The sequence below is a fragment of the Gymnogyps californianus genome, chromosome 1, assembly GCF_018139145.2.
Source record: "Gymnogyps californianus isolate 813 chromosome 1, ASM1813914v2, whole genome shotgun sequence".
Lineage (NCBI taxonomy): Eukaryota > Metazoa > Chordata > Aves > Accipitriformes > Cathartidae > Gymnogyps > Gymnogyps californianus.
This window is the reverse complement of record NC_059471.1, coordinates 173,177,652-173,194,458: the sequence shown is the minus strand read 5'-3', so window position 1 is coordinate 173,194,458 and position 16,807 is coordinate 173,177,652. Positions and strand designations below refer to the sequence as shown.

At 36.4% G+C, this 16,807-nt stretch overlaps 1 protein-coding gene across 1 annotated transcript in view; it reads left to right on the top strand.

The window, feature by feature from the left end:
- Nucleotides 1–16,807, top strand: part of TMTC2 (transmembrane O-mannosyltransferase targeting cadherins 2) — a 257,384-nt gene that overhangs the window by 215,661 nt on the left and 24,916 nt on the right. The window contains exon 10 of the mRNA XM_050904170.1: nucleotides 11,570–11,684. Within this exon, the coding sequence (XP_050760127.1) occupies nucleotides 11,570–11,684 (115 nt within the window). The remainder of the gene's footprint in view (nucleotides 1–11,569; nucleotides 11,685–16,807) is intronic.

Below are 16,807 nucleotides of genomic sequence, written 5' to 3'. Positions count from 1 at the left end.
AGCCAAAGGGGTATTCCATACCATGGAACGTCATGCCCAGTGGGTAGCTCAGTTGGTTAGAGCATGGTGCTAATAACGCAAAAAGGTCATGGGTTCGATCCCCAAATTCCCAGTATATAAACTGGGGGGAGTTGGCCGGGAGGCGCAGGTCGCGGTTCGGGAACTAACTGGGCATCGGTCAGCGGGTGGTGAGCAATTGCATTGTGCATCCCTGGTTCTGCCCCCCCCCCCTTCCTTTTTTTTGTTGCATTCCTTTTCATTACTATTATTATTATATTTCATTATTACTATTGTTAGTATTATATTTTACTTTAGTTATTAAACTGTTCTTATCTCAACCCACGAGTTTTACTTTTTTTCCTTTGCTTTCCTCCTCCTCACCCCACTGGGAGGGGGAGGGGGAAACGGCTGCGTGGTGCTGAGTTGCTGACTGGGGTTAAACCACGACAACTCCTTATGCTTGGAGATGTCTGAAGAGAGAACTAGTGGAAAAGCTGAAGAGATATAAAGCCCTGCGCACTGCTGACATGATGCCACTTCATTGGACATAAAGGGAAGTGGCTTTTACTCGAGTGATCAGAGAGGGTGGCAGTCCCCTTTCAGGCTGAAATGCAGGCAGCTGCTCACCTGTCCACATTTTCCCCTTCTTTTCCCCTTCTTTTCCCCTTCTTTCCCCCTTCTTTCCCCTTCTCATATGCCAGTTATCTGAACATCTGAACTTTGTGCAAAACCATTGTCTTATGAATATATGAGTCTTGATGGGTGATCTGATACAAGCTACTCAGGTACACGGTATGCTACCAGAAACACCTAACAGATGAAAGAGAGAAAATGCATATAAATCAGGAAGAAGAAAAAATGGCAGAGGAAAGAGTACAGAAGCACCAGTACGATTTTTTTTTTTTTTTTTTTTTTAATTCTCTGGCAATGAAAATACTATTTTTGGCACAACCTACAAGTTTTTAAACTGAAACACTGGAGGAGATTATTTCAGATATTAGATTTGAATGCTCCTATAAAGTTTGAGGCTTTTAATTGGATGTTTTTAATACATATTTTTTAAAGAAGACTTGAAGTGAACAGTTTTGACTAAACCAAGTTGAACTTAATAAATGCTTATTTATGTTTGAATTTCCATCTTTGTTTTCTCTGGGAAAGTTTTCTTCAAAATATCTTGCCCACATCTACTCAGGATATTGGCTCTCATGCATCCTACTTTACTTCAAACATTTAACTCAAGCATGCCATTTTGGATCCTGCAAGACCTTGGTGGCTTCTGTCATCAACAGATTGATGACATAATTGAAATGGTCTCCATTGACCATAGAGGGGACTCTTTCTAATCTAGTTGTCTCAATTGAGTGCCTATGGTCAAGTGTGCTGAATCCAAGTGTCAACCTGAGAAACCACAGAGAGATACCTATGAACTCATCAAGTCCAAAGGAATTTTCGTATAAATATTTTAAGAACATGTTGGCATCTAAAGAGTCAGTAAGTCAAATTTGTTAACAAATGTGCCAAACAGGAATGTTCAGCCAGGTCAGACCAGTGCCATTATTGCCCAGAGATTATTTAGTTTTGGATAGAGTATTGACCACCCACAAAGGAAGTAAAGATCTCCTATTTCTGTCTGCACTGAGACTATCTCAGGAGAAGCTGTAGAAAGATTCCGTATAAAATTTGTCAGTGCACAGAGATGAGATGAATTTCAAGCAGTGAAATACTTAAGTGCTCGTCTGTTTGAAAAGAAACAAAAATAAATTCTTCACTATCTTTTCATTGAGATGGCTAGTAGGATGCAGTGTAGTTGAGGAGTTTGAAGTTGTTGAAGGCTTTCTGTACTAGCTTTCACTTAAACAAGCAAGCAAACAAACAAAAAAACCCATAAATCTACAGTGAAGTTTAAGTAAGTCGCGCAAACATTTTACCTCAAAAACTGTCTTATTTCCTTTATAATTTGCTGTTTAGAAGCAAAAACAAAAAAACACCACTAAAGCAGGTTTCATTTTACTTGTTTGCTAAAAATAGGTTTTGCTTCCATGCCTCTTAAAGTGCATATAGTGGCCTCTCTCCAACATAATGAAAATGGAGGGGGGGGGGGAGAGAGAGAGAGAAAGGAGGAGTGAGGTTTCAAGATAAATGTGTGTACAGAGGTCCCTCCTCCCTTACATTTGTAATAGCTTAATTGGAATGGGGAAGTCTAGAACCCAACAGGATGTTCAAATTAACTCTGTTTTATTAATCACCATTGAGACCTACTTTTAAAATAGTTTCCTTTGAATAATACATTGTTTCTAATAACTCTAAATTGTTTAATGATTCCTTTTTCATTATAAAAATGGATTCTTCTCATTAGATTAATTATGCATTCACTTAATTAGGCAATTCACATTGATCATCTGCCTTTTTCAGTGCATTCCCAGTTACAGATGTAAAACAAAGTGAAAAACACGCTGTCAGATTAGGTAAAACTGAAGCTTATTAGCTATACTTTCATTGAAGGAAGAACAGATTAACATGTTCCCAATCATTCTAACTTTTTTTTTTTTACATTATCTTTCACTTTTGAATTTGTGATAATTTAGGAGTTGTTTTTATAGATTTTCTCATATTATCTGGGGTTTTTTACACAAGTTTAACTTGTTAACTGCTGTTTTTATTTTTTTCACTTTCATCCTGAGTCTTTACTAATCATTGTTTCAGCACAGGACTTTTAGGCCTTTTTGATGCCTAAATTTTCACCTGAGTCTGTGAGCGCTTTGTATCTGTCTTGCCTCCAAAGATGACTGCTTTACCACTCCTAAGTCCCAGCCTGGAAGTGGATTGGAACTGCTGTGGTTTAAGCTTCAAAATAAATTTCATTGAAGTAGGATAGCAATGGATTTTCAAGCACCATTTTTTTCAGTATTTAAGTCATACACTTACATGTGTTAGTGAGTGTGAGAATTTACATAGGTTTACAGATGTGCATGCAGTTTTCTTCTTAGATGTGATAAATTTATAATATTTCCATGTAGTCACATTGTTCGTAGTGCTGGAGCTTTGTGTCTTTGTTCTCCATTGCCTGAAGAGCAGCCTAGGAAAGCTTTATTTTTCTCCCATATATTTAAAGAAAAGATCTTATGAAGAAAACAGTGTAATAATGAAAAATAAAATGTCAAAGTTGTATTGATAAGAAAGAGAAATATCAACCATGACCTGGTAACAAAGTCTTACTCATTTCTTCAGGAGAGTTTTATGCTGATGGAAGAAATGTCACCGTAGTCCATAGGAAGATCAGTTTTTATCTTTGTCAATGAAATGAATAAAACTTACTTCACGATCCAGTGAATGAATTGTCCATTTCTGACTGACAGGTTAGCTAAATGCAGTATATGCCAAATGATAAATAAAACAGAGTGCATGGATCTGCTCCATTGGGAACATCAGATGCTACATGGTGATTATGTATTGAGAAATTAAATTCCTTGATGAGATGGGGTCAAAGCCAACCATGTGTAGTATGTCCATCACTAAGTCACTTTGCAAGCCTTCCCAATATGTACTCATGAACCTTTCAGCAAATGAAAGTTTTTTTGCCATTTTAAATCTTTTGGAAATCCTAACATTAAATATATAATGATTTTGTAGGGAAACTATAAAACAAGTTTATGATACTCAAATAACACGTTCATAGAACATATGCACTCTTTGGAGGAAGAGTCTCTCTGTCTTGAGCATACAGTGCCAGCAAATTAAGATCCTGACTTTGGACTATGGCTTATACCTCCTCCTACAATATCAATGAATGTAATTCCAGGAAGACAGGATTCCTAGACCCAAAACAGGAAGAGAGATACAACTGACTCATGGAAAGACTTCATTAAGCTTCGACCTTTCTGCTCCCAGAACTCTCTCCAATAAATTTGATTTAAGAAAATCTTCAGCTACTGTTAACACAGACAGTATTTCTTACTTCCAAACTGAAACCAAACAAGAATATACCAGAAACTGAGCTATTGAGAAGAATATACCAATTTGAAGTCTTGTTTGCGGTTTTCTTGGCAGCTGTGAATGATGAGTGTACAAAGGCATATGTACATAAATTGTCAAGTCTTTTTTGTTGCTCTCTAGGCTGTTGCTATCACACAACATTAGAAGAAGATTATTACAAACCACTATAATAACTATTTATTCCAAACTCCCTTTAGAACCAATCACTTAAGTGGAATGCAGTGGAGTATTTCCAAACAAGCTAGGTCACTGACCCTAAACGCTGTGGAATTTCCATATTTCTGGCTCTTCCCTTGAGTTTATCCTTAAATCTAATCATTCTGACATCCCAAATACGTGGTTGACTCTGCTTCCTCAGCAAAATATACTAGACTGCTCAAGAGATGTGGTATAGAAATTGCAGATCAGAGACAGAGCTAGAAATGTGGCTTTATGCTTCTTTCATGTTGCCATAATTTGGGGTTTCTGCAGGAACTGAAAAAGCCTGTGGCACAAACAACCCCGGAGACTTCTTTGTTAACGATCATATGTTTTGACCTATAAGTACCATCTCGTTATGAGGATTTTTTAAGAGATAGCAGGAAGCTGCTACAAAAGTGCAACTGGATAATTCTTTCCCATCCAAATTTCACTTTCCCAAACCTTACACCACCAGATGTCTGGGGAATGATATAGGGTCCAGAATCTTCCTTAGCATTTGTAAAACATGAGGTCCTCTGTATTATATGTTTTCATCATTAATCTTTTGTTTTAGTAAGAGCTTCCAGTGATCCAGATGTGGTCACAAGTTCAGTCATCAAGTCCCAAAGGCTTGCAATTTAATTTTTTCTCTCTTACCTCTGGTTGTGTTCTGGATGACATCCAATGGTATATTTAGCACAACTGCAACAGATAAGTTTTTCAGACAAAAAAAAAGGCTAATAAAAAAGATTTTTCCAAGCCAGTGCATATATTGATGTTGCAGCACCCACTGGCTTGCACAGTCTTTATATATATTTTATTTGCATGGAATAGTCTTCTCCATGGGAACCAATTGAGGGGATAAACTCCCCAAAAGCCCTTCCAGCAAGAAAACCAGAGAACAGCTTTAGATAAAGATGGAATGGGATATAAGGAGCAGCAAAACAAACTGGAATGCTGCTACCATCTAGGTGATCCTGATATAAGTTCTCTTTGCTTCTCCTGTCACATCGTACACATTCAGCAAGAAATTGTCTAAACAGGCCTGGAAAGCAGGATCTTTAAGCAAACATTCCCTTGCTCTGGGAACTGCTCATTCACAGCCAATGAATCTGTTTTGAAACTCTTAAAGGAAACAGTTACATTAGGTCATGTCTGTTGACTTGGCATCTTGCAACATTGATTCATCACCTGAAAAGCTTTGGAAATCAACTCCGAGACAAGGTCTCTCCTCTCATTTCTTCCACAGAACGCTATTGAAATTTTCCTTTCAGAAATCTCTGGTTGCATCTGCTCTTTTGCTCTGCATTGCCACAGCAGAGTTGAAGTTGATGGTGACTTCAGTGGTGGTTCTGCTCATGCCAGTGAGAATGTAGTTCAGTTCTCAAGACATGATCCTGTAGCCTTACTGTATGCTTCAAAGACAAGACACAATGCATTGGGTCAGCCAGAACCCAATCCCTATTCTGGTTTCTGTTGAAACTTGAAATGCTTTGAAAGCACCAACAAATATTCGGCTTCAAATCCTTGATGTTGAATGTGCCAGAAGAACTTCTAGTGAAGTTTATTATAAACAGATTTGACAGCTGAGTCTATGGTCTTGATATAGCCACTTTTCATGTTAATATAGTTGTTTAAGTTGCTGGCATGGAAGGAGAAAACTCTTTTGAAGAGGATAAGATGCAGAAGACTTGGTGACAAATGTATATTAAAAGAAACAAATGCTAACTATTCCTTATTATGGTGGGATTAGAAGTTTTTGCCTTCTTATTCAGAAGGTAGTTTACTCAGTTTTGCTTGGATTACTAAAGATATCAGGACACAAGTGTAAGTCATTGAAGTCTGAGTAAGTGCAGAACGAACAGCATTCTGAGAACATTCAAAATGGTTCTTTTCAAAGGCAGCAGTATCAAGATAAGCTATTTCAGAAACCTACTCTGTTCTGGTACAAAGTACCTTTGAATGTTTGACAGTGAGCAAAAGAGAGAGAACATTTCAATTAAATAAAGATTAGTGCAACTTGCACTTCTATCTAGTAAAATAAAAGCTCGTAGTGTCTGTACGGAATAGTTGAGCCCATTCTAGAGGAAAGCACTAATGCCTTTGTGCTCTCAGCATAAAAGATTGTTACACACAGGCATAGCCCAACCAATTAATACCTTTCATATTACAGTAAAGCAGCAGAACTACCAATTCAGATGTATGGCTTTTAAACTGGTGTTGGCACACGTCTTAACAAAATGCTTTACAAATGTTCATGATCATTTTAGAGAGACAATTATACAAGATAGGGAGCTGTATGCTTTCATCTCTGTGGATGAATATTTGTTAAAAATTTTGACAGAAGATGAAAATAAGTTGGTTTTTTTCAAATCCTAGGAACTGGAAAATTTTTGTTGTTGTTTAAATTACATATATACTTTTATCTTACTTTTCAGTAGATTGCATATATTGCTTCAAAATTTTTTGGTCAAATATAGACTCAAAAACACTGTTGATGATCTGCAAGAAAAAGTAAGTTGAAACAAGGCTGTAGGTACAGAATTCGTCAGCTTTTATGCTATTTCTGATGCTTAGATATCTTAGTTTAGGGAAAAATAGCTAAGAGGATAGTGAAGTATTGAATCAGTTCTCTGCTGTCAAAGGTCTTTAAAAACTCTTGGCTACACATTTACACTCAGCTCTGTGCTGTCTAGCAAGAAAGGTGGAAAATTCTATCAAAAAAAGTAACGTTGTTCCAGGCAAAGAACAGTGTTGTTGAAGGTCACACCTGAACCTGGACTGTGGATTTCCCACTCCTGTTTTAGAAGAACGGTAATGAGAAATAAGCATTCCTTGAAGAATGAAAATCTGGGATTCAGAGCTTCTAGAAAGCTGTTTTCTCAAAAGCTGGTTCTCATTCCAAAAAACAATCAGGCTACCATAATTTATGTTGTTGGCAAGAGTTGGAGTTGTGACACCTGCAATAAGAAAGCTCTGTATGTGATATTGGGCAGTGTCCCATAAATCATGCGGTTTGCCAGCTACCTGTCAGAGGAGAAAATCCTGCATGTAAATTTAGACCCACACACGTGGTTCCTGGATCCAGAGGCTTGTGGATCAGACCTTCCGATCCACCTTCAACAGCTTGCCAATATTCTCCCCTGCTAGTGCTCTTCTCTTGGGAAAACACATCTTTATGGCTTTGACAGGAAAAGTTCAGAAGTCTGCTTTTTAATGAAGAAAGTGCAGCAGTAAACTGCCAATCTAGTTCATTCTTGTATGAATTTAGTATATCATATTAAAAGGAACGGCAGCTAATGTTTTCAAAATGGGATATCTCTACTTAGGTGCTTTAAATTAAATTTAGATGTGTGAATAAAATTAGTCTCTCTTTTAATTTTGGCAAATTAATTCTCAACTGAAAGTTTCCACCTTGTACTGGGTCCGGCTGGGATAGAGTTAGCTTTCTTCATAGCAGCCTGGACGATGCTGTGTTTTGGATTTGTGGCTAGAACAGCCTTGATAACACACCAGTGGTTTGGCTGTTGCTGAACAGTGCTTGAACAGTGCTAAGGCTTTCTCTTTTTCCCACTGTGCCCCCTCAGCGAGTCAGCTGAGGAGACACAGCTTGGACAGCTGACCCGAGCTGGCCAAAGGGATGTGCCAGACCATATAACATCATGTTCAGTAATAAAAACTGGGGTAGAGGAAGAAGAGGGGGTTTGGCTTCTGAGGTGGCCGTTGTTTGGAGACTGGCTGGGCGTCAGTCTACATGTGAAAAGTGGTGAGTGATTTCCTTCACTTCGCTGTTTTGGGGGGTTTTTTTCTTCTTTCCTTCATCTATTAAACTGTCTTTATCTTGACCTACAAGTTTTCTTCCTTTTGTTCTTCCTATTTTCTCCCCTCACCCTGCTGGGGTGGGGGGGAGTGAGCAGCTGCGTGAGTGCTTAGATGCTGGCAGGGGACAACCCACCACACACTTGTACACTCAGGTATTGACTTTTCCACTAGATTGAGAAAGTAGCCGTCAATTATATTTATAGCCCATCCAATGAAGGAAATGCTTAATCAGCAGCCTCTGATTAAATCACCTCTACTTAGGCAATGAGTAAGGCAGTTATGGGGTGTACCCGTTTCCTGTTTGCAGTCAGTATTCTGTAAGGGTTTGAGTGTGAAGGATGGTTGGTTTCAGGAGGGTGCTAGGTATCATCTGCTACCTACCCACTCAGCATGAGTTATTGCTACTGTTATTACCACCTCCAGTACAAGGGAGAGACTTGTTTATGGTAATGTGCAGTCCTAGAATTTTCTTTTCTGAAGAACTGAAAGTTTTACTTGTACTTGGCTGGTGTCATGCAATACTTGCAATTGTTTTTAGTGAACTTTGGTAATCCTGTAATAAAGATAATCCTTTAATATGTTATATAAAATAATAATCCTATTATAGAGATGCTTTTTAGAGACCTAGTAGTAAATGGAGAGTGAATTCTGGTTTTAACAATTTAAAACATTAGTTTGGAGTTATTGCTGACATTTTTGATGTGTCCATGTAGACTAATGGAATGTATGCAGCCAAAGTCCTAGAAAAACAATTAATAAAACCAAGCTTTTAACTAAAGCATCTAGCAGTGCACTTGCTTTTCAGTAAATATATATAAAGTTGTCCTGTTCTAAATTAGACTTCTTGTAGAAATCTAAAGCATGTACAAATTTAATAATATCTTCAGTATATGTTGATCTTATGGACCTCTTAAAGAGCTAAGAATTAACCTAGTGTGTTGCTTAAGAGCACCAGTAAACCATTAGTATTGGTTTGAAATGGTTTCCAATAATGTTATATTTTTAGAAATTACATGGATGAAGTGCTAGTATTTTACTGTTTAATAAAATGAATCTAAAGTCAAGAAATTTGTTGATTATGTCACATGAAGTAGAATGTATCAGTTACATTTTACTACATTAGGGGTAGTTATAAATATACATAAGATAACATCTCTGTTGAGCTTCAGTGTTAACTATTTCATACAGAAAACTAGAAGTATGTTTCTAAAGATCTGTCTCTCAAAACCCTTGAGTAATTTTTATTGAAGACAATGAGAGGTTTTTTCTCCTTATGTAACTAATTAGCTTAATGACCAGTTGACATTATTTTTCATTTCTAAGCTGCAAAATATTTTTCCTAAATTAAGTATATAATTTTTTTGAGAATGATCTCGATTGTTCACTGTGTCTTGAAATCTAAAAGGTTATGTCCTCTTTCTTCCCCCTGGCTGGATGTATCTCTAGTACATCCAGTTACTAGTGTCTCATTCTGCTAATCCAGTGCTTTCATTAACAAAAGAACCTTAATATTAACAGCTTAAGGCTCGTTTGCTTTAGCATGAACCTAAAGATTAGGGATACTGTTTTAGTTCATTTGTTGGAAGAGAATTGGAATACTAGTTGGTCAAGCTTGTTTCAAAGATTTCTCTTTAAAGAAAATAGAAATTCAGCCCAAATCAAGACATATGAACTGCCTATTTTAGCAGGTAGATTTACTTGTCTGAGAATTTTTAGATTCATATCTGGGTTTGTCCTGCTTTATACAAGGCATACCCTGGTGTGGTACCCAAAAGAAAAAAAAAAGCAAACTTGTAGTTTTTGTCAACATTTTTTTTTTTTCCCTTCATAAAAGACTTCTATTAATGTCTCAAGTGACGGTTTCTAATTCTGAAGACAAACTAATTTCTTGTGATCCAAACTGTTCTCAAACTATGTTTTCTTTTTATGTTTTTCTCTCTATTTATTTATTTATTTACTTATTGTTCTGTGTGAGAAAGCTTTTTTGGAAATCATCTGTTTCTGGACACAATGAACACAAAGCATCATAGTGCGTGAAGGGATGGCACATATTAGAGTATGGGTGTAACTAAAGCAAGCAAACCTTATGCTATGAATGCAGAAAGGCACCTGAATGTTTTTACAAGATTTTTGCGGATCTGAATAACTAAGATATAGGTGACTGACTGAGTAAATAATCTTCCATCTCTTGCTAAGTTGAAATGTATCCACAGAGAAAGCAAAAAGCTAGGAAAGCTGTCTTCAATTTTTGTATTGAGATAATTCCTTCTGCCAACGTGTTCATTGCACCAAAGCATCACTGGATTCACTATGCCCCTACAGACCTTGCTAGCTCTGGTTAAGTGGATTTTCTGCATAAGCATATAGCGAGCATGTAAGTAACAGGGAATGTATGAGGAAAGGAGGTGAGAAAAAAAGAAAATCCCTCGCCATGAGAGGAAACTATTTGGTCATGGCATATTGTTCCTGAAGAGGCTTGTGGCCAGTGATGGCTTGGTGGACTTTTGGTTGAGTGATCTTACTTTACAGAGTAAGATAAAAAAGGAAGGATGGGATGCTGGAATGTATAATCACCATACTTTAAGACAGCTTTTCCAAATATAAAGTTACGTAGACACAGAGTCTAGATGGCTGAAAACCTTTGAAAAGTCCTTGATCCAAAAATAACACATTTTACAAATTAGGTGTGAAAAAATCATTAAAAGGAGCAGAAATAAGGTGGTTTGAGTACCTTCCAAAATGTTTTTTTTCCCCTCTTCAAAGGAAAACTAATTTTTGTAGAGTTCTACTAGTTGTTATGTGTTTTGTTTTGAAACTACTGTACTTCAGTTAAAGTTTGGTTAATGCTAAATTATTCATTCTTTCCATTTTTAACTTGGTTTAATGATTATGATAATGTCATTTACAAAAATTCAGTCACTTGATTTTAGCCATCTTCTATTTTTTTACATGAAAGGTGAGTATCATGTAGGAAACTTGTAAAAAGCTACCTGTTGTGATTCTCTTAGTGTTACTGAAATATGTGATAAAATACCAGTTCATCAAGGTATACATATATATAATCATTTTAAAGCAAAGTATCATTTATAATTCTAAAGTTGAAGAAATATGTTTGCATGTATGTATATTAAAAAATGTATTTTTTTACGTGATTTTGAGATATGCTTTTAAAATGGGAATATATTTCATTTCTAGATGCTATTTTATTTTATTTCATTTTGTTTTGAGGAAGTGAAGATCGGTGTATAGGCAGAAGGGCAAGTTCTTAAATGGCAGGCTTCTCGGGGATTGGGAGTATTGTTTCTTGATGGCTGAGTTTTACTGTGTCTTTCTCACTATTCATAAATACGTTCTGCAAATATTGCAGTTAGTTATTACCTGTCATAATTATTGCATTTTTTCCTATATTTACTACATTTTAAAGATACTGAAATACAGAGCAGATCAACAAATAACTAAACATTGAATCTGAGACATCTGATTTTTTTTTGTAATTCCTTTTCCTAACTATATTGTCTGAAGTAGTATCCATCAGTTGTTTTCTGTGGGCTCATGTTCATGCACTTCATTGCAGGTCAGTTCCTCCTAGAAGAATCCCGCCTGATAGAAGCAGCTGAGATGGCAAAAAAAGCAGCTGAACTTGATAACACAGAATTTGATGTTGTTTTCAATGCAGCCCATATGCTCAGGTTAGTGCTTTTACATCTACCTTACTTGATTTTCCTCCCTTTTGGAGGAAGAAAGTCTTTACAGCCTGTGCTTACACAGGGTTCTTTTTAAAACCCAGCAACTCTTTTGAATAATTCAATATTGCTAATAAGATAAAAAGAATTGGAGTGAAACTGTTGCAGGATTTAGCACTTCCTAATTTTCTATGCGTTATCTCATAATTTCTTACCTTTATAACTTCTGTTGTTCACAAGCAGGTAATCCTTTTCGCTTGCATAAAAGGACAAGTGTTTCTTTTGTCAAGAACCTTCTGCAGGATTTCCTTTCACCAGATTTTTAAAAATTTAGGACGCATATCACCTGAAAATAATAGACCATACTTCTGATCTGAATGTAACTAGAGAATATTAAAAATATCACATTTTATGTTAATATCAGTAGGGAACACTATGATAATTAGAAATCTAAATATTCCCAGGCTAATGATGACTTTGAGACTCATAGGAGCACTTAGTGATATTATCAGAATCTATGATTTAAAATGTAATCTTATATTTAATTCTCCTATCTGAATAGAATAAAATTTTAGACTTCTTTTTTTCCTTTTAGAGCTGTCAGACCTGGATATTCAGTAACATTAAGCTTCTGCCTGAACATTATCATCAAACTCACATTACTGTAATAGATATCCTCCATGCTTATTTCTAGGATAACTATCTAATTATTGTCTATTGTCCGCTTAACAGCTATGAGGATACTTGATTTCATTTAGATTGTATCTATGCTTAGAAAATGCATGAAAAAGGAAATAAAAATTATACTTCATTAGCACAAAACGGTTACTGAGATAATTTCTCTGATGAAGATATCTCACTTGGCTATTTATACTCTTAACATTTAGAATACAAAATGAAAGGAAAAGAAAATGATATTAAAGAGAAGGTAGAATCGGCTTCAGCCAAGTGACCTGTGTTTCAGAATGAAACCATTTCCTGGTTTCTATACCAGGATTTTGAAATAGGCCCCAAAACACCCTTTAAGAAATAACTCTCACTGCTTGTAGATTAGAAAGGAAACCAAGACAAATGTTTCAGTGATAAACAATAGTTTGACCTGCCACAGGTGTATGAGCTACTTTAAGGATCCTTCCCCCTGATTATTTTCTGAACAATATCTCTCAAGATAGAATTCAGTAATTTGAAACATTTAGATTAATGAAACAAATTCACAGACAGAAGCATAGCAAGTTAGGCATGAAAGCTGAATCCAGAAGGGTATAGAGTGTGTCAGACTCCTGATTTCAGTGAGTGTGTTGTGGAAGACGGTTTAATAGTGTGATTGTGGGTATTTTAAAATGTAGTTGTGTAGATGAATACTATTTTGGGAATAGGTTTAATAAATCTCTTACTTTCTCTGTGAGCACTGAGTGAAGCATCCCAGGTCTTGAAGGCACATGTCTTTACATCGGGATATGAGTATTTTTTCACTCTCAGAGTCAAAGCTACGCTGCTGTACTGTACATCAGCCATGGTTACCCTACTTGATCTGGTTGGGAGTGGACACTTTTTGGGAGGTTTTGACCAGCATTGAGCTGAGTGATTCTAAACTGTATTCTCTATTTCAGCTGTAAGAAAAAACCCAAGACCTTTAAAAAAAAAGAAAACCCACCAAATCAAAACCCTTAGAAACAAAAAAAAGGCCTGGTGGTTTACTTTAGCTAGAATCCAACTGTGCTCCTTTGAGATACCCAGTTGGTCTAATTTTTCACTTAAATACTCAGCTTTCTTTGTGGAAGATCATAATGTCTTCCTAATATGCTCTGGGAGTCTAAAGTGGTCTGGAGGATTTAGCAAGAGTCAGGGTGGCAAAGTTAAATTCAGTGCTGCCAAGTATTTGCTTAAAACCGCATGTGTTATGATCTGACTGATTTTTGCTAAAAGGTTATGATTCTGTTGTCTGCCTTTATTCACTGCTTTACTTAGCAATTTATTCAATATATTGCTTACGTAATAGCTGTTGGACAAGGGGAATGTATATTCATACATTAGGGCAGACAAGCTGCAAATCCATCACGAGTCTGTGGGACTTCAGAAGAAGCTGATTTTCAGGATATTTAGAATGATGGAGACCTGAGGTGATTCCAAGAGGAAAGCAGTAGTAAGATACAGAGGAGGAAGGAAAGAAGGGAGTACTCAGACTGGCATAGAGTGACACAGCCAGAAACTGTTAACTATATTAAATATAATATAAATATATTAATATAAATATTTTAAATATAATAGTTTCATGTAGGTGACCAACTGCTCTTTAGGTACCATAGAGAGCTATAAAAGCTGACTGGTAAGAGAGTAAGAATTTTGAATGGACTGCACAGCTGTGAGGTAGAAAATACATTATAGAAGTTCACAGGGCATGGAAGTGAATTGACTGTTGTGAGAGAGAAAAGGTAAATTTTAAAGATGTGTTGTGGACTAAGAGACAGAAATTGATATTGATGTGGATGATGCAAGGTGTCCAAAATGACTGGGAGGTAATAACAGCAACTTAGATTTTTGTGTAAATTCTAGTATTTTTTTTTCAGACCAAATATTCTACCCAGTGATGTACTGTTGAATTAGAAAGGAATCATCTTTCCCTCCTGTCATACTCCTGTTTCCACCATTAGCCCAAGGAGTGTCATGAGATTCAGAAACATGTAGACATTTCATCAGAATTGCAGGCAGATTCTTTCAAATTTGAGTTACAGATGCTTTGGATAGAAAACAATCACAACAGTCCCTCCAAGTCCAATTTATTTTTCTACTCTAGTACTAAAACATTTTCCTTTTTTTTAATCTCTTTACTCCCTGAGAAAAATGTTTAAATTAAAATGCAACCTAAATAAAAATTAACAAGTTTTGAAAATTTTGAACTGGAATGCTGCAGGTTAATTTTTTTTTCTTAAATTTTCAACAGTATTGTTAACTGTATCCAAATGCAGTAGCTGTATTTATAGATAGCCTGTTCTCAGTTTAGCATTCACAAGAAAGACTTCTGCTCCATCAGGTATTCCAACACTGTTTACTTCCTCTCGTGACTAAATCTGAAGTCAAGGAAAAAAAACTGAGTTAGTTCTGTTTGCATTATTGAGAGACCTCCCTGTTCCTAATTACACAAACATAGTTATTAATTTTTTGCCTAGATGACTTTTGTAGGATCCTGATAATGCAATGCCAGATGAATCAAGTCATCTGTAATAGGGGCGAGATGTGGGATGAATGTAATTAATTTCTTTGCAACAGTCTGGTAACTTTTAACTTGCATAATACTTGCCTGTAAAATTTGTTTTCTCAACAAATTTGTTTTCCAGACAGCTTCATTCAAGGGTCATGTAGCTGTTTGGGTGGCGATTCTTAAAACAGTAACTGGTCATGTGTTTTACTTTTGTAGTATTTGCTATGCTCTTGCTTATAGCAGTTTGAAGCCTTTCAGCAAAGACAGATAGGTTTTAACTGAATGTAGTGAAGCATATATTTGTAATGCCATATGGTGGCTGTAGCTTCAGTGACTGAGTCAGGTATTAACAGTGCTGTTTCACTTTGAAGTTGTATACTGAGGTGAGCTGTCATGAGGCAGGTTTCCTGTGATCTAGGGGATGATTACTTTTAGAATGAGGAATGGCAGTGTGGTGACACCGCCATACTTACTAGAAACAGGAAAAGAGCTTTACATTGTCTCCAAATGAAAACAAGCATAGGAAGAAGAGCTTTGCTAAAAGCACATTTTGTAGGAATAATTGTTTTTTTCATGCTTCTGTGAGTGAGTTGTTCTGGGAAACACTCATATTACATGAAGTTACAGCATGTTTATGGGCTATTTGAAAACAGAAGTCTAAATTAGAGCAATACTACATGACATGGTCTTCGTTTTTCAGTGAATTTCTGTGAGACTATTTTGGCTCTCCAAAGCACTCTGACTGTTTGAACACGGAGTGTAGTTGCTGTCACAGTCTCACAGGCACAAGTTCACCCTATGTTATTGTCTTGTCATGGTTTAACCCCAGCTGGCAACTAAGCACCATGCAGCCGCTCACTCACTCCCCCCACCCAGTGGGATGGCGGAGAGAATCAAAGGAAAAAAAAAATAAATTGTGGGTTGAGATAAAGACAGTTTAATAGGACAGAAAGGAAGAAAAATAATAATAATGATAATAATAATAATAATATTAAAATGACAGTAATAATACTGAAAGAATTAGAATATACAAAACAAGTGATGCACAATGCAGTTGCTCACCACTTGCCGACTGATGCCCAGTTAGTTCCCGAGCAGCGATCCACCTCTCCCAGCCAGCTCCCCCCAGTTTATATACTGGGCATGACATCATATGGTATGGAATATTCCTTTGTCCAGTTTGGGTCAGCTGTCCTGGCTGTGTCTCCTCCCAACTTCTTGTGCCCGTCCAGCCTTCTTGCTGGCTGGGCATGAGAAGCTGAAAAATCCTTGACTTAGGATAAGCGCTACTTAGCAACAGCTAAAAACATCAGTGTGTTATCAACATTATTCTCATACTAAATCCAAAACATAACACTATACCAGCTCCTAGGAAGAAAGTTAACTCTATCCCAGCCGAAATCAGGACATGTCTAAACAGATTTTATTCATTCTTTAATTACTGTCCATGTGCTTAAATATGTATATATATGTATGTACTGCTAAGCATATAGTCTATGTAAATTTCGTAACTAAGTCTATGTAAATTTTGTAAACAAAAAATGTGGATGAAGAGTTACGTGTATGGAATCAGATTATGAGTTTGTTGTGACACAAAAAGGTCCATTAAGAATGCCAAGTATCAACATTCAGAATTTTAAAATAGGAATGTCTTTGAAGAAAACTTCTTTATAGCTGGACTGACATCCATGATTTCACTTAAAAAAAAGTAATCAACAGTCTGAAGCCTTATACCAAGCAATTGGCAGGTTAAAAATAACCCTTTCCCATTCACATGTTGATGTATCTAAACCAGTCAGCATTGGTGTTGTTTGTCTCTTAAAGCAATATTTTTTCCAGTCATCAACATAAAGATTCAAAATGAATGCAAGCTGAATATAACTGGCTGTCAAGAGAACCTAAGAGCGATGTGTTGTCCAGCACATTTTTG